Raw genomic sequence first — 24,516 nt, 5'->3', positions numbered from 1 at the left:
TCAGGAAAACTTCCACAGCTGACAAATGAGCCGCCACTAAAGCCTCAGCAATAGGCTCCTAAAGGTCTCCATGGCTTAGGATTTCTCATTTATCCTGCAATAGGGACATCCACTGTTGATGCCAAACGGAGCAAGGAAGAAGACTGGAGTGCAATTGTGAGAGGAAGCCTTCCTTGCCCAGCCCTATTCTGAGCCCCTACTCTGCATCCCCTCCGTAGATGCCAAGTGCACAGGGAGCATCCTTAGCACTCACTGACAAGAAGCCCTGCATACAGTCAGTATCCAGCCAAAATAACCTACAGGGCAGATGCTAGAGAATGGACCAAAAAGACCTGGACTTTTGGATCCAAGAAAGCAAAGTCCAAGCTGAGTGGTGGAAAGGAAGCCACATGGCATTTGGAGACATAAGGCTACAAGGACTTTCCACTGTGGCCTCATTGGTAGTTGCCCAGCTAATGTTCATTCTCCCCTTCTTTCTCCCAAGGCAAACTCGGAGTTTGTTTGGAGCAGCAGCATGCCCAAGTAAAAGTATTCATCTGCCCCAACTCACTTGCAGCTGGAGCACGGTGAGAATGTAAAGGGTGCTCTACTAGGGATTTCTGAAAAGGTTTTGCTTTCCTGTCACAGGCACTGTCCACCTTCCCCTCTCCTTCCTTTTCATCCTGTTGTGGGGATACCAGAATACCTATGGAGCATCTATCTCACAACATGCTAAGGATGGAAGAACAGGAAGACAGCAATACTTGGGCACCAGGGAGCTGCTGTGCTAGCCCTGGAAAACCAGCCTCTGGACCTGTGGTTATGTGAGCAAAGTAGTCCACTCTTTGGTTAAGCCACTGTAGTCATTTTGCTGTCACCTGGAACCAAACACAATCCTGCGTGATAGAATCCAAGCCTGGAGAACTTCATTGACTTCCTTAACGTCTCTTGAGCTTCAGCTTATCTATATAAGGGAATAAGACGATAATATTCATTCCCCCCAGTAAACTACTTACTATGCACAGGCACCACGTGGAGTGTTTGGCGTGTGCCACCCACAAATTGAGAAAGTGACCATTGTATACAACAGGCAGAGACAGTGCACACAATAATATCTGCTAAGGCTACCCCACAGGACTTGTCCATCAGATGAGACCACATGGGAGATTCCTTAGTCATGTCAACACTTACACACATGCTTACCAAAGCCCACATTCCCTGGTGTGCACAGAGTCGAAACCAAGAAGAGGCCCTACTCTGAAAGCAGGAAGTAAGCTCCTGAAACTCATGCCTTCCACCCCCTCCAAGGGAGGAGGAAAGAAAAAGGGATTTCAACACATTGTGCCAAATAGAGAGCAGCTAAGTGGCCACAGGTGAAACCAGGCCCTGCCAGATGGCTCCACTTGGGGCATCCTTCAGAAATGAGGTTCTACTTATCAAAGATCTAATGTTTTTTAAAAAAGAAAAGAGGTCCTAGGTGTATCTCCTGGCCTAGACAAGACCCCGGGACAGAGACCTTCTGTCCACACACACTCCAGTCCCTCGAGCCTACACGCAGTCAGGACATCTCCAGCACCAGCACCCACCACCAGAGACTCAGAGTGTCTCATGCTGGAGGCCGCTTCTGCCAGGCCGTGCCTGACTCCTGGGGCCTGAAGTGGCTGCCTTCTGTTTTAGGGCCTTCTCATGTTCATCTCCACAAGCTCACAGACGTGGTGCATCATCCATATTTTACAGATCAGGGCACTGGCTCTGAGAGGGGAAGAGGCTCCTCAAACCCACGTGATTACCCTTCTTGAGTTCAGACTTGAAGTCTCCTGACTCTAAAGCGTCTGCTGACTCTAAAGCTTTGCCTCTGAACTGCCATGCTGACCCGTCCTCTGCCAGGAATGACTCTTGCTCTGTCTTACACTCTCGCCCTCTCATTCTCTCTCTCTGGGTCTCTGCCTCTGTGTTTCCATTTGGATGGTACCTCTTCTTCCCTGGCCGTGTGTGTGTGTGCGTCGTCTTTTTTATGCTTCTGCCACCCTGTGTTTCTGTGTGTCTCCATCTCTCACATTCTGTCTCTTGCTCTGTGTGAGTCTCACCCGCTTTCCCCCGGTCCCTGCATGTCTCTGTCTCTCCTGTTGTTCCCTGTGACTCTCACTCAGGGGCATGTGTTTCCCCTCCTCACCCACTCCTGCCCCCACAGCACCAGACTGTACCTGCGTCTTTACCTGACCATGTTCTGTAGAAATTCAAACTTCCATGTCCACAGGGACCGCCTGTTCTGTTAGCAGTTGCATCTCAAGTTCCCAGCAACACGCAACATAGATAATGGATATATTCTGGTTAAGGGAGTAACTGTTGAACACGCGGAAAAGAGAGAATGAAAGACTCCCAACACTGGGAGGGACAGTGGGGTCTTTCCTAGAGGCTGCTGGGAACTAGGAATGGAAGGAAAGAAAAACCGAGGAAAGGAAAGAGGTCTAAAGCCAAACTTTCCGGCCTTTAGCTTACAATTAGGAGATTCATCAAAACATTTTCATCATGCATGTTCACTGGCAGGGTCCAGGGTCCTAACAGATTAACAACACGTGCAGCATAGCAGTCAAAAACTACTACCATGGAAGATGTGGGTTCAAATCCTTGTTCCCCTCATCCCTCAGCTCTCTGAACCCCATCTCCTTGCCAGTTACGTAGGAGCAAGAACAGGGCCTGACGAGTGCAGTAAATGCTCATAAGGACACACGTTCCTTCATTTGACAGATAAGGAACCAGAGAGGGAAAAGGATGTGCTGCAGGTCACACAGCCAAGAACAAGGCCTCCTTCCACCCTGGGCCAGTAGACGCCCCCGACACCTGCGAAGGAGAGTTGCAGCCTCCAGCGACCCTGGGAGCCTGGAGCAGCCTTTGAAGCTAGAGTGGCCACAGAGCAGGAGTCTCAGAGAGACCACCCTGCCATGATGGGGGCCACCCCTCTTCTCTGTTCCACCCCTGAGGGTCATGGGCCTCAGGCCTGCAGTCACTGCCTTTCCTCAGCCCCAGAGCCCCGCCAGAGGCAGGTAGGCAGGCACAGGCCCTGGAGCCTCCACTGGGCTGATGGGAAACCTGGCTCACTTCAGGCACTTGTGTGCAGCTTTGGAGCTGCAAATGATCTAGAGAAAGCCACATCAAAACTACCTAAGAACAAGAGCCAGCTGCCTCTCTACAGCTCCAAGCCGCAGTTTCCCCACGTGCAAATACATGGGCTGCATCTGACAATGTCTAAAATCGCAGTCAGGGGCCCCTTCCCATGGGCACTGACCCTGGAGCAGTAGGAGAAGCTGTCTGAGCAGAAAGGGATAGACAATGGGGAATACAGATTCCTATGTGAAAATCACATGAGGCAAACAGAACAGAAGATATTTTTATTAAAGTAAAATAGCTTATTAGGGTCAAAAGACACTATTTGTAAACTATAGAAACATAAGTTGGTAGAAAAACCACCAAATATGAAATTACTCTGAAACTTCTCCTGTAAGGAGAAACCAGGCCAGAAGCATAGTGGGGGAAATATGTGTGCCCTGAGACAAAGCCCTCACTAGCCATCAGCCCCTCGCCAGGCCACTCCAAGGCCAGCTGAGGCCCAGAGCAGGTTGACCGCAGAGGGGGTCTCCAGCCTAGCTCTGGGATCTGCTTCCCTGCCCACCCTTGAGGGCCAGACGCTGGTGACCTCCTAGCTGCAGAATGCACTCATAGGGTATGGCCTCTGGGATTTGAAGATGGCACAGTTCAGCAAGCAGCTTCAGTAGGAGGAGGGGGCCTGCACCTCTTCTCAAGGGTCTGTTAATTAACTCCGGTAATCCTGTGAATTAGGCAGAGCATCATGTGGTCATTTGCCTCCATGAGGTGTTATGGAGATTAACTGGAATTAAAGCATTCGGCACAGGGCCTGGCACACATCAAATGCAAAATAAATGCCAGCTGCTATGATTATTGAAACAACCGCAGCCGGAACCCTCTTCTCAGGCTGATGCGCAAATTCAGTTGTGGGTCAACAGAGTTAGTAGGTTTCATCCAGGTGTGCTCCACTGCTCACAACACACCCCCAGATAAATGGGTTCACCTTTGTGGGCCTCCTCTGTCCCAGGGGCACACATTCCTGCCCACCTGCTCGGGATCTGTGGGGCTCAAAGAGGCCTGACCTCATTCTTCTGAACAGTCTAACTGCTCGACAGGAGCAGAGGGTGAGTGGTGACAGCTGGGAGAACAGAGGCTCTGGCAGAGGCCAGCCCAGGAGAGGGGAGAGGAGTTGGAGGAAGGAAAGAAACTGCCACCCGAGCCCTACCACGTGCCTTTCTTTGCTCTTCCATCAACTGTTCCTGAGTGCCAGCTGAGTGCCAGGCACCAGGAGTGCAGAGTGAGTCAAGCAGGCTGTGCCCCCTTGGAGCTCAAAATTTACTTTCCCAAATATGGGGAGGAATCTGGCTAAGGGTTCCCACTCGTCCCTTGAGTCTCTCCAGCTTGAAGGGAAGTCCAACACCTCTGTGCTGTCCATCTGTCACCTGGTACAGGCCAGAGCTACTGACATCTCAAAAGGGCCTGGAACTGCTTTGTTAACTAGAGAGAGAGCTAAGGTCTCTGAGCAGGAGGCTTTGAGAAGTTACAGCTGAGCCAGGGATCCACCCCCCCCCCCCCCCACTTCATACAAGGCTCCTCTCCCAAATGGTGATGCCCAGCTGAGCTAGCTGTCTTCCCCACCAAACCTGACTCTCCGTGGTTCCCAGTGATTATCTGGCAGTTGCCCACACCACCTAACACCCCCTGGAGGGACTGTCCTCTCTTGGCCTCATTGAAGAAGGTCTTTGTGGGCCTGGCACTCTGCTGGGGCCAGTGATGGAAACCAAGGAACCCAGATCTTGTCCAGTACATCTTAAAATTTTTTTAATCCAAAGACTTACAGGAATAAATCTGTCCTTTTCATGTTTGAGACATAGCAGAGAGAGTGGACTAAACAAATGAAATACTGAGAAAAGTTTGCACAGTTCAACTTTTATTAAAATTAAAGGATGGGAAATTAGAACATGATTCCTGTTAAAATAATACATTTGAGGAAATGTTTCTTCAGCTATCGCTGTAACTGATCAAGCATGTGACAAGTGTTCTTTTACAAGATATACAGTCCCTAACAGCCATGCAGAGAACACCAGATTGAGGATCTTACCTATGCAACATGTTGTACGGGGTGTCAGTGATCAAGTCTGACTGGCTATGACAACCACAGGGACAGAGCACCCACACAGACATACACATTCAGCGTCTTCACTTTTCTTTCAAAGAAAGTATTTTACACATAATATGCAAATTAAACAAAAAACACAAGGGTCCTCTATTGCCACTGAAAACGAGGGGAGGGGAGGATGGGGGAGCGAATAATTTACAATCTCATAACCAAACATGGCACTAGGGCAATTTGATGCTGCAAATGCCACAGTCCTGTGCATTCCTGCCATGGCTGATGCTATATCCATGAGTCACTGAGTCCCATGACGAAGGCTGCACAGGGGCTATGAGGCTGCAATTATCCACTACAGAAGTAATCTCTTCCATTCCCAAACGCTGGAAGTGCTGCTGGCTCTCCTGTTTGGTCAGTAGAAACACAGCACAGCTGAACATGAGGGGCTAGGACTCTAAATAGTGCAAATGCTTAAAAAAAAAATACATTCTAACCTCCTTGCTTCTCCAGGCAAACAGAGCCTTTAAAAACTCCAACTAACTGGAATACGAGTTTGCTCATCCTCCCAACCTGATCCAGCTAGGTGCAAGTGGGGAGCATGGAGGCAATGTAAATGGCACCTGTCCCAACAATAATAATAATAATTAATTTTAAAAATCATGATGCTAATGGCAGATAAATACACAAACCAGAGCCTGGAGTAGAGACACAGCTCAGGAAGTAAGTTGTAAGTGTCGTGTGAGCACCTGCAAAGCACATGCTTAACACATGGGGATCATGAGGACTGACCCCTCTTCCAAAGGTCAGAGACAAGATGCTCCCAAAAAGGGCATCATCCAGCAGTAAAGGCCTCAAGCTATTGGAAGCTTCAGATGAACAAGGAGATAGAGGAGAATAAGGAATGGTCGGCTGGACCTAGGACACTATGGGAGTGTGTGCTGGGGGGCAGGCCTTTCCCTGAGGCTTCTCCATGCCACAGGGTGCCAGCTTCAGTGCCCGTCAGTGGGAGCCACCATGAGACAGCCCAGCCTCACCCCCACAGAAAGCAGACTCCAAAAAAAAAACACACACACAATCAATACAGATGGGCAAGAGCTGAGTCGAACACAACATCAGTCCCTAGCAATTCAAGAAACACCAGTGACTGTGTTTTAAAATGCAGCAGACTCCCTTGAATATGGTATTTAAAAAAAAAAAAAAGGCTCATCTACCTGGCGCTACTGAAAAAGATGCTTCTGGAGGGTGAGAAACAAAAGGAAGAGAGCTACAGGCATGAACTATGTTTGAGAGTGAATGATGCAAAGAACATAACATATTATCATGGGCAATAAAAAGCGATTCAAACATCTTGAAAAAAATATCTTATAAAAATATCTACATTAAAATTTTAGCCTAAAAGCTACAGCTTCAATTTTATAAAAAGGCAATCTTTGAAAGGATCTGGCTCAGAAATATACAAACATTACACAACAGATATCAAAGTAAGACAGCTCAAAAAGCATCTTAGGGGATATTGCAACTGGCTTGTCAGGAAATAGAATTAAGTATTCTTATTGCATAGCAGAAAATGAGGTCACTTTCATTTGCATAATACTGCAACTTTGTAGATGGAGAGATGCCATTGGGTACTTATGAGAAATAACTTTGGAATTCAGAATCTGACTTCTACATTGTTCAAATCAGTATCCAAGTGGCGTCTCGGCTGCTTCTAACCTTGAGCCTCAATTCCATTTCACCACCTCAGTCAGATGACAGATACGCCACTGGCAAAGCTGCATTCACAAGCAGCCGTGGCCACCCTAAGTGGGGCAGTAAGAGGCTTCATCTACCATGTGACCAGCACAAACTCGAAAATAGCCTGCTGTGTCCACTGGGGAAAGAGAATCCTACCTGGTAATGAAGAGATAGCAGGTTTTGGTGGCATCTGTGGGCAGCTGGAGCAGATTGGCTTTGGTGATGACGTACCAGTGTTCTGGTCCCCATGAGAAAGGACACATGAGGGTGAAACAGACACAGCCTCGCCATCACGCCCAGCAGAGGCAGTGCTTTGTAGGGAGGGAGACATGAGGCGAAACCAATTGCAAAAATCCAAAAACAGAAAACATGACTGACTAGCTTTCAGTGGAGGGACCCTTCCCTGGAAGATGACACATAAAAAAATAGCCTCTCCAGCACGAAAGTCTAGCTTCTCAATGGTGGGGGAGGGACGCGGAATTCACCTGTCATCTGAAATTGAGAGCTTCTGTGGACGGCATACATCAGATCCCAACCCCAACCCCATCCCCATTACACAGACACACCAAAACAAGACTCAAAATTTCCTCAGAGAAGGAGAAAGGACATTTCTCATTCCATCAGCTTCCAACCCACAGCCAGGTAGAGTTCTGAAGCCACCGTCATCCCCACTTCATAGTGAGACCACAGTACTCAACTAAAACATGCCTTGCTTCCTTTGGAGACATTTCTTCCAGGTCCCCCAAAGCTGGATATTTTAGCCTCTTCTGAAGGCTTCTACAACTTCTGGGTACCTTGTTGTTCTCCAAGCGTCTTGTTGAAGAAACATGTGCTTAACATCAGAAAGAGAAGTTTTGTCTTTAGGAGAGTTGCACATTTAGGGCACAATAAATATACAGTAAATACACAAAGCGGCCCACTGGCGGGGAAGACTTCGGGGTTTCTGACTGCAGGGGTTGGGGGATGCCGATCTCCTGCAGCACCTGCTTGGAAGTAGCCCAGTCGTATCAGAAGTCCAACATCAGGATTGATAAAGTTCCTTGGCTTCCTGTAGGTGGATTCTCAAAGTAGGGAGTGTCCCAGACTGCAAGGTATGAGACTACTCTCCAGACACAAGACTTCCCCTGCTTATGCCAGAAATTCCAGCATGAGCAATTTGCTAGTTTACGAACAGCACAACTTTAAAGTTTTTTAAAGACAAATTACTCCATGCACCCTCAAATGCTCACTCCTCAAGATGCTTGAAGCTCTATCATTAATCATTTTTACCTGTGAATTAGCAAAGCTCTTCCCAAGCTCCCTTTTTAAAACGCAAGCACACCTCAGGAGGCCTCAAACCCAGGGCCCACTGACACCTCCTACCTCACAGGGAAAGCAGTAGTGAGGTTCTTGGGGCTTGGGGAGAGGGTGCACACCCTGGAATGGGGGAAAGCACAAGAAAAAGAAGACAAGGACATTAGACAGACTTGACCACTGTCACAAAGCGCCAAGGGCCAGCTCTAGTGGTATATTCCTTTGAAGCCATCCAACGTCCATCTGAATCACACACGACTCCATCCAACACAGGCACAAATCTATATTTGCCTTTGGAGGAGGGTGACCTCTTATTTATCCTCCAAACCAGAACACTTCAGAGAGTAAAACGGGGTGCTGTGAATAATTAAACCCGGATTTTAAGTATAAATGGGGACTGTCCTATTCTGGGAAAACCTAAAAGTAGGACCCTCTCTGAGACCATTACAGGCAGGAACTGAATCCTTACCACTTTGGTTTTCGGTTTTTTGTTTTTTTCCTGTTTTTTTTTTTTTTTTTTTTTTTTTTTCAGTGTTACCCGAGGCTTCTCTGAAGAGCTAGTTTTCCCAGCTGAAGAGACATAATATCTCCCAGGCCTGGAATCTATGACATCAAAGACCAATGGCCTAAACCTGAAGACTGAGCAGTTCTCATCTGCTTCCTGTAGGAGAACTCAAGGAAAAACAGTGGGCTGAGAAGCGCAGGGAACCCATTTGTCCCTTATTCTAGCACACAGAGGACACGGTGCAGCTTTGAAAATTCTCTAGCTCTTCTGCAGACAAAGTCACAGTAGTTAAAGTACATAAGTGGGTGTGGCCAGGGAACTGCCCCCTCACTGGTTATTTCTGGACATTCCCAGACTGTCCAACTGGACCTTCGGAAGAAAGCAGCTTTAGTAGTCTCAGGGTCCCCATGGGACAAATCCAGAAGAGAGGTCTCTGTGATTTGATTTTTAACACAGCGAAAGGATCAGTAGTAAAGAAATCCAGTAGACTGTCACACACGCTCACCCCCCAACTTAGAGAAACACCATGTTCTATACACACACACACATTCCAGGGTCTGTATGGTCCCTGTAGAAACACCAAAACAAAGCCCAAAGGTGCTGCCTGGGGCTGTCAGGATCCCATTGCTCAGAGCATAGGCCAGAGCACCTCAGGGGAGCGGGGGTGGGTAATGGTGTCCACACTGCGATGAACAACACCAGTCTGCCAAATCAGAGGACAGCAGTTCTCACAGCAGCACAGACCCTCCTAAGGGAGTTGAATCCAGTCACCAAGGTCCTGCTGTTCAGAGTCACAGGCAGCACCTGCTCCTTCCTCCACCTCCTGGCAGTGGGATTTTGGGTCACAAGGACTTGTGAATCACGGCAACACCTAATAAGAAAGGGGGAGAAAGTTATCATCTTAGCTTCTCCAAAATTACTCAGAGTCCCAGTGAGTTCATGAATCCAAGATATCCTGAGTCACAGCCAAGGGAAATGTGTACAATTTTTATCCTAATATCGAAGTGTCTGTAGACTCAGGCTGCTAGCAGCTGGCCGCTCCCCACTCCAAGAGCCAAGTCCTGGCAAGACACTTGAACCTACGAGCACAGTCCCTCAAACACCGCTGGCTAGTGGCCTCACTGGGTGTCATCACATGGACTCACTGTGGTGACTCCCGTCCCCAGCCCTAGCACCCAGCCCAACAATGCTCAGTGCCCAGGGGCAGCTATGCAGCTCTAAATTTGAATCATTGTAAGAGAAGCGATGGGTGATTCATCTCTACTTTTAGAAGACACTGGAATGAAGTGGAAAGTATAGTAGGCTGCCTTCATGGGAGCAAGAAAGACTGAATTCCAATCCTAACTCTGCCACCAGTCAACCTGCACTATGGCCTTTGGCAAGTTCTTTGACCTCTTTATGCTCAGTTCCCACACGAATGTCATCTAACAGACCCTGCCAATGTGACAATCTCGACTTTGATAAATGCTCTAGACATGTACGCTGTGTTACTGTTTTAGTCCGGGTGAACCACGCTCAACACCTAACTATAAATCCACGCATGACCCAGAACCTCACTGTAAGGGACTGAGGCTACATATCAGATAGTACAGGTTGATTCCGTCAACATCCTTCCAACTTGCTGTCCTTGACTACAGCCACCAGCAAGTTGAAAGCTCGGGTTCCCAGACTGCCTGGCAGTTAGATGTGCCATGTGACCCAGTGCTGGCCAATAAGACTATAAAGGCAAGTGTGCCAGTGTTGCAACGCTGGCTTTGTTCTTGTTGTGACTGGAATGCTCACGCAAGGCCAAGGGGAGGCAGCAGCCCTTGATAAAGCTGGCAGAACAGAAAAGAAAAGAGAAACCTGGTTCTTCAATGTCAGTCTGAGCCCCCAGGCCAACCTTGGATTTCTTTCTACTTGAGACAAATACACTCACTTCCTTATTTAGGAAAGTATCTGTCAGGGTTTCTGGTGCCTGTTGCTAAACGAAATCCTAACTTATAGGTGTCTCCAGGCAGGATGGTTACTGGAGCCTTATTTTAACATAGTCCCACAACTATAAAATGTTCTGGTTGAAGATGAGATTGACAGAACATGGCTAAAAGCAAGCCAGGATACCCCACTGGAGATATTCTGCTAAGACATCTATTTCCTGTTTATTCCTGGCTAAAGGTGCAGACATTGAAGCTTCGAGGCAGGCAGAACCTGAGTCCAGGTGCCTGGTCTTGACAGCATCTTACTTGAATCTCAGACATCTCTTTCAGAAGGTAGCTTTTTGTTTTTGAAAGCAGGCTCCTGTGTTGCTTTTTCATATAACCTTTATCTTGATTATAAAAGTAATATATTCTCATTATGGGAAATCTGGAAAATGCAGAACACAAAGAAAAAAGCTTTAATCCCTTCACACAAAGAAAACCACCACTGTCTTTTTGGAATACTTTCTAGCATCTAATAATAATTACAATCATTTACTGCATGGTGTCTACTGCCAGGCAGGCATTGTGCTTAGCTCTTCACAAGTATTACTGCATTTCATTCTCACAGCACCCTAAAAGGCTTAGTCTAATTTTATTCCCATTTTACAAATAAGACAACAGGGGTTCAGTATGATAGGATATCTGGCCCAGAGATTCAGGGCTAGTGGCAGAGCTGGGATTCAAATTCACATCTGACTCCAATATCCATCTGCAGAAGAAGCAGCAGCTATTCAACCCCCACTCCCGCTACCAGCAATACAGGACTACATGTGTGAGTTCACAAGGTTCATACAACTTTGCATCCTTTTTTAACCTAACAGGCTATTACAAATGTTTTCTCATAACATTAAAAATCATACACTATATAAATATCCCATAGATTATTAACTATTTCCCTCATGTCAGACATTAAGTTATTCTCAGTTTTTTCCTATCATGAGTAAGGCCCCAATAAATAACTGTCCACAAATCTTTGCATTTTGGAACATTTCCTTAGACTTTAAGATAATAGACTCAGTAAGTGGGTTTGAACATAAAATTGCAGGTTTGCTTGTCTGCTTCCTACCTACTTCTGGAGAGGGCAGGCAATGAAGAAAGGTACATGAAATATTCAGCATATATATGAAATTCTAACCACCCACACTTAACTCTTCCCCTCTCATTAAGGCACGCATGGAGTCAAGGGAAGATCCTCACTTGTCTCACTCATCCCAGAACAGAATTACTCCAGGACCAAACTTCTTCTAAAATGTTTTATACTTAGCCAAGAAAAGCATTACAACGTGAAAAAAACTCTAAAGGAAGAAAAAAGTTAAAGTCCATTGCAACAGAAGTCTTACGTTGAAAGACTGTGCCGCAAACTCCTTCAAATCTGCACAGCACAATCTTCCTCTGCAGTCAAACTAGATGGAATGACTGACCTTTATAACGCAAAATGGGAATTGGAAGAATATCCCTGGAGTTGTGGTATGGATTAAAAGAGATAATGACTATCAAATACTTTGGATAATGCCTGGTATGTTCTGTGTGTGCTGGATAAATAATGTTATCTCTATTCCAGGTTCTGGAAAACCAGATACAAGGAACTGAACTACACTATGGATATATATTTGCTCATCTCCCCATAGAGAGAAACACCAACTCTGACGCCACCCCTGCCCCTGCCACTCACCAAACCCCTCACACACACTCCCCAAGAAGAAGCTTCCACACCCGCCTGCTGCCTTACTCTAAGGCTTACCCTGAGCTGGGGTAGCACAAAGGGCATGGACTTAGAACTCTGGGTTTGAACTGACTTTGCCATTTATTAGCTGTGTGGCCTTCAGCAAGTTACTTAAACTCTCCAAACCTCAGTTTCGTCATCCATAAAATAAATGGATACAGTCCCATTCAGCCCAAGAGTTGCAGAAAAGATGAAAACAAATGCACACTCTGTTCCTAACACACTGCCCCATGGCACGGGGCCAGCCACCCACTAAAGGACAGCCATTTGTGTGATTGTGATCCAGCCTCAAAGTGTAATTGAGCCTGTCTCCTCCAGGAAGGGTTCCCTGGCTTTGCCAGTTCTCACCAGTCTTTCATGTGCTAAAGCCTGTCTAGTGTATGTCATTTAGAACTTGTATATACATCATCTTGTCTTCCCAGTTGTCCAATTCAACTCTGGACAGCAAGAATTGCATCTTATGCCATCTAGGAGCCTGGCACAAAGTAAACCAGGAATGGCAATGAAATTCTAAAATCTCTTGTGACAACTCAGTTCAGTTGGAGTGGCTCGATGGAACAAACGTTATAAATTCTGAGGCTACCTTCAGATTCACAGGGTCAGGGCAGGGGCAGGGGGTAATAAGTGCTAATTATCAGTATCTGTCATGAGCTCAGAATGAAAGAGTGGTGGCCATGTAACAATTACCTGTCATCCCTAGAGGAGGCACTCAGGCCCAAGTTAAGCAAGCTCACATCCCCTCATCCCACCGGCCCACCCACCCCTCATTCCCCCAGTGTGTTGGAGGCCTCTGGGATGGGCATGGAGATGGCACACACTGACCTGCATAGCTCCGCCCCGTGCTCATGTTGGTTGGAAGCAGTGTCCATTTGTCAGTGACAGGATTGTAGTACTCCACCGAAGCCAAGTTGCAGGATCCATCATCCCCTCCAACCACATACAGGAGCCCATTCACTGCACAGACCCCTGGGAGTCAAACAAAAGCCATAGGAGACATCACAGCAGGCGCACCAAGAGATCAGAATTGATCAAGAGACAAATCCAGAGAGCCTGGGAGGCTCTTTTCCTCCCTTCATGGTAAGACAACGGAGATTTGGCTCCGGAGGTTTGAGTTTGCTAAGTGGAAGAAAATATTGACAACAGCCACTGGGCTCCAAGGATCCTTCTTCCTAACAAGATCATTTCTCTGACCAGGGGGTCTGATTACTTATAACGTGTATGCCCTCCACCACACACATACCTACACTATAAGTATGTAGAGCATATGGGCACAGACCCCTCTCTACTGGAAAGGTGTACACAGACCTCCTGTGCCAGGCCTGAGCTAGAGAATAAAACAATTCAGGGGACTTCATGCAGGCTACTACTTCTCTGCTGCTAAGTTTTTCCCGGATAAGCCCTATGGTGTATCCACACTGTGTGATGCTGATGGTTATGTCTGTAATCCCTTTACAAGTCTGGGGTCTACATTCACACACAGCTCCCAGGGATGAGGAACAGCTCCCACCTTGATCTCAGCGTGAGATGGGTTTTGGGCAAGGTCTCATGCAGCAGGGTCTAAGGCGTACGAAAATGTAATTAATTATTGCTCATTAAGACTTTCAAAGGCCATAGTCCAATATGTTGTGTGTTTTTCAAAATTAGATTAAGGGATTGGTGATACTCCAAAAAGTAGCAATTACCAGTGTTGCTGAAGGTACTCTCAAATACTGGTGAGACGATAAAATGGACACCTTCCTGGATGGCATCTAAAATACATGTGCTCCCTCTAATTAAAAAAGTCCACTTCTGGCCAGGCACAGTGGCTCACACCTGTAATCCCAGCACTTTGGGAGGCCAAGGCAGATGGATCACTTGAGCCCAGGAGTTCAAGACCAACCTGGGCAACATGGTGAAACCCTGTCTCTACAAAAAATACAAACATTAGCCAGATGTGATGGCACATACCTGTGGTCCCAAAACTCAGGAGGCTGAGCTGGGAGGATCTCTTGAGCCCAGGAGGCAGAGTTGCAGAGCCAAGATTATGCCACTGCAATCTAGCCTGAGAGGGCGAGACCCTGTCTCAAAAAAAAAAAAAATCCATTTCTGGCCTTTTATTCTAAAGAAATAATTTTAAATGTGTGCACTGATTTAGCTATAAAGACCATTTATAATAACTAAAGTATTACTTATAGTATAGAAAAGATGGAAATAACCTGTGTCCAATAGTAGATTGCTTAAATTATGATATAGTCATTTAAAATAATATCATATAAGTAAGTTTAGTGTTGTAATAAGATATTCATGAGAGATTGTAAAGTGAGTTTTTTTTTAAAAAAAAACAGGTTACAAAATAGTGTTATAGTGTAATTCCATTTTTGTTATTAAAAAATAGAAATATCTATGCATGAATTTTATGCAAACACACATTTACATCTAAACTGAATTCCCAGGTTCTAGATAGACTAGCTGCCTTAAGGGTCCTGTAATTCTTTGCTCATGTGGCTTCAAGCCAAATGAGAACTTCTATCACAGCAGGCTTAGGCAACGAGTAAATTAATAAGCATCCCCTCAGCCCCTGTTTACACTTCCAAGTCAGACACGAATGGGCTCAGCAAACAGGTAATATGAGAATAATGAAAATGGATCTGCCTGAAAGTCACCTGTGTGTCTTTCCAGCCTGGGAAGTTGGGCTAAGCCAACACTGTCCTAGAGCAAAGAGGCATAAAGGTATACCGACACAGTACACAACCCACAAGGCAAAGCCCAAAAAGGAAATAGCTTAAAAGGGGCCTCATGCTCCAGGAAATATAAACCTAAATACTCTACAGTAAATCATTCCTACAGGAAGGCATAGGAGACAAGAAGGAAAGGAGAGACAGGAATACAAAGAACGCAATAAGGAAAGGAGAACTGATCAAGGGTCCAACTGTCCCTGCAAGGAAGGAGACTGGTTTCAAGTAGGAAATGAGAGGTTCTCCTAGCCAGGCACTGGCAAAGAAAAGATAGAACCAAGTGCCATTGTCTGGCCCTTGTCCACAGAGCCCTGAGCTTAGCTACCTACAAAGCTGTCGGGCAGGGGGTACTGACGGCAACCAAAGGACTTTTCCAGGTCTGTGCTCATCCGTGTGTGGTAAAAGTCATCACCCTTCAGTGGGGAGGAAGGGGATCCTCTGCATCTAGGTTGCAGGATCTGCAGCTAGCTTTCGGGGTCTCAATTTCTCCCCTCCTCTAACCGAGAGCCCACCTGGAAAATGGACACTCCCTGTTCAGGATATACACTCAGCTCCAGACCCTGGGAATCTCCCTGCTGTTTAGAGCCAGTGTCTTCAGGGAGAAAAGGCACACGACCCCCAAAGGGGAGATGGAGAGAGCAGTCATTACCTGCATTGCGCCGGCACATGTTCATGTCTGCCACTTGCTTCCAGGTATTTGTTCCAGGATCGTAAACCTCAACGCTCTTCCTCACCAAAGGCCCATCATGCCCACCTGTGGCGTACAGCTGTCCGCTAAGCACTCCAACCCCTGAAAGGCAGAGCACAGTGTCCCAGCCTCAGGCTGGCTACAGTAACCAGAAATCAGGAGGCCTGGGGTCCAGTCCTGGACAGCCCTGACCAGCGAGGGGACTTGGGGAGTGCCATTTTGTCTCCCTGGACCTCAGTGTCCTCATCTGTAAAACAAATATAATGACACCCTACCCGCCTCCTCATAAGACTCGCAAGCTCAAAACATTGAAGTATAAAGCAAATGTGACCCAAATTCTGTTTTGAAAAAACATAAATATATACATACATATATACATACAGGGGACGATGTTCATAAGCAAAGAAAAAAGGACAAAAAGTACTGAAAGAAATCCATTAAAATATTAAGAATAATTATTTCTGAGTGGTAAATTACATTCATTTTCCTTTTTGGCCTATCTATATTGCCTAGTTTTCCTACAATGTTGTATTACTTACTCATCCTTATATTAGCTGATTAAAAAGAGTTAAAAATTGAAACTAGCGACACAGCAAAAGTGCTGAAATTATTATTAAGGAGGCCTCCCTGCTGGTCATGTAAGCAGAAGCTGACCTTTCTGCCCACTTCTCTCCTCCTGAACTGCAGAGGGCATTATTAGATCACTAACCATGTTGCTCGGCCTGAGCTGAGTGCTAGAATTGCTTCGTTTACAAGTTTTAGTATAATCTTTTAAAATCCTTTTATACAACAAGAAGACGAAAGCCATAAAGAGGGAAGACAGCACAGTATCTAGAAAGTGCAACTGACCTGGTAGCTAGGACACCTGTGTTCCGGACTTGCCTCTCTGACTTGCTCACTGGGTGACCCTTCCCCTTTCTGGGCCTCAGTTTCCCTATTTGTAAAGGGAAAGAGTTGTACTAGATCAGTAGTTCCCATGGACCACAGACTACTCCACTCCGTGGGCAGGCTGCATCTCAACGGACTGGGAAGCTTTTTACAAGATAGATTCCACACTGGTCAGGAGTCAGAAAAAGTTCCTCAGGTGACTGGGATGTGCAGCCAGGTTTCAGACCCAAGAACCAGACTTGTAAACTATAACTCCATATGGATGAGGACTGTTTTTACCTTGTCCTCGTCTGCTTCCCTGTGCCCCACGGCAGTAGGTTCTCAAGAAATATTGCTTGAATGACAAAAATATAAATTAATAAAATCCCTCCCAGCAATTACGTGGGTATGCTAGTGGCTCCCAGCAGTTGCTCTAAACTAACAGCAGATGGCGCTGTCGTATCAACAATGGCTCTCTCTAACTGACAGGTTTAATACAATTAGTTGAGTTCCAAAGCTGCCTCACCTTCCTTTCCTCCATGCTCAGCAGGAACACGCATTCCCTGAGAGAGGGCCTCTTTTTCCCCTAACCATCTGGTAGCATTGCCCACACCCTGCTGAGGAAGCGAGCTGCCTTCCAGGCACTCAGGCAACTCTGCCTCTGCCCTAGTGCAGCCTCATCCATAAGCATTCATGCAGCGGCGTCCTGGACCTAGAGCCACAGGCGCTCCTGGCACCTCAAAGGGCCTCAGGCAGCCAAAGGCCAGGGCCTCTGGTCTCTGGGTCTTCAGCCAACAAGAACACCCACCTTGATAAGTATGTGGGTTCCCAACTCCAGAGGTGAGACTTGCCCAAATCTCACGAAAGTGAAGCACTGAAGAAAGGCTGACCTGGGAGTCGGAGGCCAGGGCTCTGACAGTAACCTCAGGAAAAAGGCTTGGTTTTGATTTCCTAAATCAAGGTCAGTGTGCCTCCCAGGGACACTGCACTCCCAGGCAACAGACGTGTCACCCTCCAGGTCCTCCAGTGTAGGTAAGAGACAGGAATAGGGCCAGGTGATGTCCACCCAGCAATAACCATTTCAGCAGCTTGGCAGAGACAAAGCAGCTGTAGTCTCCAAAGGCGGCTCCCTCCACAGAGACAAGCCTGAGCTTCCTAACGCAGGTCTGCCCTGGCGGCTTCACGCCCGGCTGCCTCCCCAGGCTTTCGGCCCTAGGAGCGGTCACGCATCTCAGGGTGTGCTGCCCCAGGCATGCTGAGCTCTCACCCCTTACGTCACAACAGAGGATTTCTAGGGAGTACGAAGAAGACTCTACCGAAACTTTAGAAACCAAAATTTCCGAAAGAGGTTTACGACAGGAAAAGAATCATGGGATTTGTGGATTGACTTGGTTCTTAGGGAACATCTACTACACCCCTACAACCCACTCATTTCACATATAAGGAATTAGAGGCCAGAATAAGGGAAGGGATTTGCCCAAGGAAGGTCATATGGCAAATGAGAGCAGACCCAGCACCAAGTCCCGGGCCTCCTGACTTCCAGGCAATGGCTCCACATTCAGGAAGGGCCAACCTGTCAGAATCAGCAGAGACAAAAATTCCCTAAAAATAGCACTCCAAACACAAACACTTCTTAAATGGCATCATGCAGATTTTATTTTTGAAACCAGTGAGCACACAAAGGCTCTTTAAAAATATTAAAATAGCATACTTTTTAAAGAATGCTGAGGAAGTGGTCATATGTTTGGTACTATAAAATGAGATCACAACTCAATCTCCAAAAATACACGAAAAAAAAAGAGAGAGAGAGAGAAAGGAATAACATTGTGGGAATGTGGCTACCCTTCTCAGAAGTCACACAGCCTTCCCGCCAGGATCAGATTGGTAATCAGTCACCACTGACCACAGGAACCAGCAATAAAGAACCAGTGGACTGATGCCTCTGTCTGCCCTCAGACCCTTCCCTTTGGGCCTCTAAGACAATGGATGGGAAGACAAAGCAGGGGAGAAGGGGTTGTTGCTCCGCTTCCTGAAAAATCCCAAAGGACCATAGAGCTTCTGGTTTTCTGACAAGAAGTAGAAGTGGAAACCTTTTGGAAAGTCATTTTCTTCCCATGTTGGGGAATGCATTGAAGTGAGGAAAAGTGGGAGCAGGGGACATAAGTTATCTCCAAACATGAACACTAATAGCTTGGCTTTCAATCCCAGACAGGCAAGCTCAGCTTTGTCAACTGAAGACTTGTCCTACTACTTCAGAGGAATAAGACTGATAATTTAGGGATTTAAAAAACTAACTCTGGAGTCAGCATTACTAATTATATGACCTTGGGCAAATTACTCAACCACTGGCAGCCTTCCTTTCTAAATCTGATAAGTGGAATTCATATTGTATCCACATTGTAGGGCTGTAGTGAGGATTAAATGGATTGAGGCATAAAAAGTATTTGTTAGGACAGTGCCTGGCACATAGTAAGCCTTCACTTTCAAAAGATGTAAACACCTTCATAGAAACATAAGCGATGATGAGGAGCGTATTATCTCATCCATTCTCTAGTGATCCCCCAGGAAAGGTTAACTTATAAGTGCTGTGTCTAGCTGCAAAGGTGCTAGTGGGATTATATACAGCAAAACGAAAGAAGGAGGAGTTAAAATAAAATGTTAGGTTGTTGAACCAATACCCACTTGTGACTGACTAAAGAAATCACAGATTACACAAACAAATGGAAAAACATCCCATACTCATGTATTGGAAGAATCAATGTCATTAAAATGACCATATTCCCTGAAGGAATCTACAGATTCAACACAATTCCTACCAAACTATCAACATCATTCTTCATAGAATTAGAATAAACAATCCTAAAGTTCATACAGAACCAAAAAAGAGCCCGAATAGCCAAAGCCAATCTTAACCAAAAAGAACAAAGCCAGAAGTATCACATTACCTGACTTCAAATTATATTACAAGGCTATAGTAACTAAAACAGCATGGTACTGGTACAAAAATAGACACAGAGATCAATGGAACAGAATAGAGAACCTCGAAACAAAGCCACATACTTAAAACAAGCTAATCTTCAAAAAAGTCGACAAAAATAAAACAAAAGGGAAAAGACACTCTATTCAATAAATGGTGCTGTATGTGGCTAGTCACATACACAAGAATGAAACTAGACCTCTGTCTCTTACCATATACAAAAATTAACTGAAGATGGATTAAAGACTTAAATGTAAGACCTGAAACTATAAAAGTCCTAGAAGAAAACCTAGGAAAAACTCTTCAGGGCATTGGCCTAGGCAAAGAATTTATGACTAAGATGCCAACAGCAAGTGCAACAAAAACAAAAATAGACAAATGGAATTTAATTAAACAAACAAACAAAAAGGCTTCTGCACAGCATAAGAAATGATCAACAGAGTAAACAGTCAACCTACAGAATGGGAGAAAATATTTGCAAATTATGCCCCCAACAAAGGACTAATGTCCAGAATATACAAGGAACTCCAACAACTCAACAAGGAAAAAACAACCCCATTAATAAGCAGGCAAAGGATATACATACAGACATTTCTCAAAATAAGGCACTCCAGTGGCCAATAATCATATGAAAAACTGCTTAACATCTGATGATTATCATCAGAAAAAGGAAGATTAAAGCCACAATGAGATATCATCTTATACTTGTCAGATGGCTATTATTAAAAAGTCAAAAAAGGCCAGGTGCAGTGGCTCACACCTGCAATCCCAGCACTTTGGGAGGCTGAGGCAGATGGATCACGAGGTCAGGAGATCGAGACCATCCTGGCTAACACAGTGAAACCCCATCTCCACTACAAATACAAAAAATTAGCTGGGCATGGTGGTGGGTGTCTGTAGTCCCTGCTACTCAGGAGGCTGAGGCAGAAGAATGACGTGAACCCAGGAGGTGGAGTTTGCAGGGAGGCGGAGCTTGCAGTGAGCCAAGATGGCGCCACTGCACTCCAGCCTGGGCAACAGAGTGAGACTCCATCTCAAAAAAAAAAAAAAAAAAAAGACATTAGCATGGTTGCAGAGAAAAGGGTATGCTTATACACTGTTGTGGAAATATAAATTAATACAACCTCTATGGAAAAACAGTATGGGGATTTCCCAAAGAACTCAAAATATAACTACCATTTGACCCAGCAATCCCACTACTGGGTATCTATGCAAAGGAAAAGAAATCATTATACTAAAAAGACATGTACAGTCGTTACATTTAAAGCAGCACTATTGACAACAGCAAAGTCATATAACCAATCTAAGTATCCATCAATGGCTGATTAAAGAAAATACAGTATGTATACACCATGGAATCTTATGCAGCCAAATAAAGGGTGAAATTATGTCCTTTGCAGCAACATGGATGGAGCTGGAAGCCATAATCCTAAGTGAGATAACCCAGAAACAGAAAATCAAATACCGTATCTTCTCACTTACATGTACAGGCTAAATAATGGGTATACATGGACATAAAGATGAGAACAATAGACACTGGGGATTCCAAAAGGGATGAGGCTGGAAGGAGGGTGAAGGTTGAAAAATTACCCATTAGGTACAATGGTCACTATTTGGGTGATGGGTACACTAGAAGCCCAAACCCGACTGTTATGCAGTATATCCATGTAACAAACCTGCACATGTACCCTCTGAATCTAAAATGAAACAAACAAAAAAAAAAATGTAAAGACCCACTTGTGAGCAAATCAGACACAGCCAGCATCCCGAGGTTCTCCCATACCTGCGCCACTGCGACGGGTGCTCATGTCCGCCACATATGTCCACTCATTGGTCGCTGGGTTGTACTGCTCCACAGTGCTCAGACACTGGCGGGAAGCTCCATCATAACCCCCAACAGCATATAGCTTCCCTGCAACACACAAAGTGGCTGAGTGTGGTGCCAGGGACACTGGCATGAAACCAGAGCTCAGCTAAAACCCTATCTGCAACCAACTGGGGCACCCTTACCTCAGAATTCTGTTCCCTCTTTCTCCAGGGGACCACCAACTTACTCCTCAACCAAGCAAAGCATCCTTCACATTTCTTCATATATTCTACTTGTTCTTAAGCCATGAGCTCCTTAGAAGCAAACACTGAACATTCTAAATAAGCACCCCCAAATACCCAGCCCAAAGCTATGGCCTGGCACCACTGGGACTCAACATAATCTTGCTGGTGAATTAGGTTAAATTTTCTCTAGAACAAGACACCAGCACTGGATAGATGGAAAGCTAGAAGGCCCCCAGCTATACGCAGGCAGACCACCTTTCTGGCTCAAGGCTTGAAATAGCAGATGAAATAAATATGGAAAAATCTTCTTCAATGAGAACCCAAAACCCGTCTTAGCCATTGTCTCTACCCCTTCCACAACCCTGGCAGGTACAGTGTGTGAATGGAGTGTTCTTTGTACATCGTGGGCCAGGGTGGCTGGAATTTTTCTGCAGACTACCCTGTGATCTCTGAGCCATACACAAGAGCCCTGAGGTGCCGTCATCTACTTTTAAATTAAAATACCATTAAGCTGCTACCCAAGAGTATCATTTCCGCCTGGGGCTGAGAGCTGACAGTGAGGCTGGACGCAGGAGGAAACATTTGGCATCTGAGCTATCCCAAAGCAGAAATTCAAACATTTTGGGTTTAAAATTTAGTCTTAAAATGCAATGGGATGGTCTCTTCTGTGGGAACAGAGGGAGGAGTCACACTAGTTGCAGACTAAATAAACATCGCCAAATGCAAATCCATTTAACAGGATTACTTGGTAGATTTTTTGGTCATATGTGCTTTCTTGATGGATAGACACCAAGAATACTACTAGTATTTGAAAATCCGCAATTATTTTAAGTTAGAAAGATTCTCGGGCTCAAACCTATACTCTGCTACCAGAACTACTGCTGTATTATCAAATGTAAAAATGTTTTTCTTCTATCATCATCGAGCCTGGCTTTATTTTCTGCCCCAGGGTCCTCTCAATTGACCCATCTAGAAGAAACAAACACACCCTCCCCTCAGTTCTGCACGCACCGGAGTGAAAATTTTTTAAAAACCTGACTAAGCAGCCCTTCTATGGTCCAGGCTACTTGTACGGTGTGTGCTGCTTCAGATGTGACAATCTCCATAGCACACTCTCCGTTCTCTTGGGGAGCTTCTGCCTGTACTCTGATCCACACAGTCTTTTCCTAAATAGCTATTCTTCGAGGCAGCCAGTAGCAAATTATTGCGATTTCCTCCATTTTTTTTTTCAGTGTCATTCAAACTGTATAGCCATGGTAATGAGATGATGAGAGGGAGGAGAGGAAGCCAGACACTGCAGAGAGCTGTCTCTTCAAGGCCACAGTGAAGCAGAGTCCACTTAAGTTCCTCCCTCAACATTCTCACCACAGCTGTAAATTGGACTCTGCTGCCCCAGGGTGCCCACAGCCGAAAGAGCTTCAGATTCAGGAGGGGCAGAAGAAACAAATTCCCAGCCTGTCTTCCATGTCAACAGGGCGTGCTACAAGACAGCACTTCTTCCACATACAGAACATGCTCACAAAAGCTTTTGTCAAGGGGAGTATTTTAAATTACCACCATTATGGCACCTCCTCTAACCCCCATCAACCATTCCATCTGCATCAGCTGAAAAAATACACACTCAAGGTTCCTCCTTCAGTCTATTAACAGGGATTTGCTATTTTTAACCCCTACTCTATTGTTTGATATTCCTGGCTAAGGAACAAGAGAAGAAATGAGAAGGTGGCTAGACAAAGCACTTATACTTGGCAGACAAATCAATTTCTGTTCCACCAAGAGAATGAGATTGCAAGACACAATTCACCTTGGAAGGAGGACAAAATCCTTGCCCTCACAAAGATGACTTATTTAGTATGTTAGAATAGTATACCTTTAAACGAAAACTTAAATTACACAATACCAGTGCAGACTGAGAAATACAGTGCGAGAAAAGAATATTTCTATGAATGTCTAACTCGCTGAATGTTACGCTGTCCCCAGGACACATTTGTGTTTGCATGTGTATTCTTGAGTATGTACATGAGAGATGGAATGTCTGCACACATGTCTGAATGAACAGATATTCCATCTAAATTCTCACACTTGCACAGGTTGATGAATCAGTGTTGTCCTGCAAATAACATTTTAGTTCAAGTAATAGTCTATGCTTTGGTACACTGAATTCACACATATTTACAGAACTCCTACCTACTGGCATTTGTCAGCATTCTGAAGGGGCATAGCACAGTGGAAAGAGCACCGGCTTAGGAGTCAGAAGACCTGAGTTCAAGGACAGGCTGTGCTATTTACTGTCATTAGAATGTGGGGCATCTGGAGGATGGAGAAAATCTGAGTCCTGCCTATCTCCTTCACAAGGGTTTTGCAAACAAAACGAGAGACTAGACGTGAGAGTTTTGGTTTTTTGTTTTTTTTTTACAAACGAATGTGTACCATCTGACCAGGCCCGAGACCTCACCACGCCCTCCTGCCTTACCCTACACAGCTTTCCTGACTAGAGCTGGACTCGATCACCAGCCTGCCCTGCAGAGATAGTCATCAGACCTAAGAAGGCGTGCCTACCTCACCCACAGTTCTGTTAATGTTCAACATATGAATATGAGGACAAAATTCATTAAACACATTTAATTCTCCCTCCACTACATTATCCTCCTGGGTCACATGCTGACTATAGATTCCCTACTCCCTTCCCCTCCCCAACCTCCAGCAGAGCTATTGACAAGGGGCCAAACCACAGGCCGGCATTTCCCCTCTGGGCTTCTTCTACTCCCCCAGCCCAGCTCCACCAAGGGCCAGGAGCTCCACCACCTCTCTGAGTCTCGTCTGCTGAAT

The 24,516-nt window shown here is 45.6% G+C and overlaps 1 protein-coding gene across 4 annotated transcripts in view; it reads right to left on the bottom strand.

Annotated features, from left to right (window-relative positions):
- Positions 1–4,980: 4,980 nt before the first annotated feature.
- The window catches only part of KLHL3 (kelch like family member 3), a 117,737-nt gene continuing 98,201 nt past the window's right edge, over positions 4,981–24,516 (bottom strand). For 2 of the 4 annotated variants that reach the window (XM_050795620.1, XM_050795622.1), the window contains 4 exons: positions 21,419–21,547; positions 15,753–15,893; positions 13,212–13,355; positions 4,981–9,579 (listed from right to left, as the gene is read on the bottom strand). In XM_050795620.1, coding sequence (XP_050651577.1) covers positions 9,551–9,579; positions 13,212–13,355; positions 15,753–15,893; positions 21,419–21,547 — 443 coding nt within the window. In that variant the 3' untranslated portion in view covers positions 4,981–9,550. Of the gene's footprint in view, positions 11,052–13,211; positions 13,356–15,752; positions 15,894–21,418; positions 21,548–24,516 lie in introns of all 4 variants that reach the window. The other 2 variants (XR_007726823.1, XM_050795621.1) reach the window with 2 other exon arrangements.

This window comes from Macaca thibetana, chromosome 6 (assembly GCF_024542745.1).
Source record: "Macaca thibetana thibetana isolate TM-01 chromosome 6, ASM2454274v1, whole genome shotgun sequence".
NCBI lineage: Eukaryota > Metazoa > Chordata > Mammalia > Primates > Cercopithecidae > Macaca > Macaca thibetana.
The sequence above is the reverse complement of the archived record's forward strand: the minus strand, read 5'-3'. Positions and strand labels throughout refer to the sequence as shown.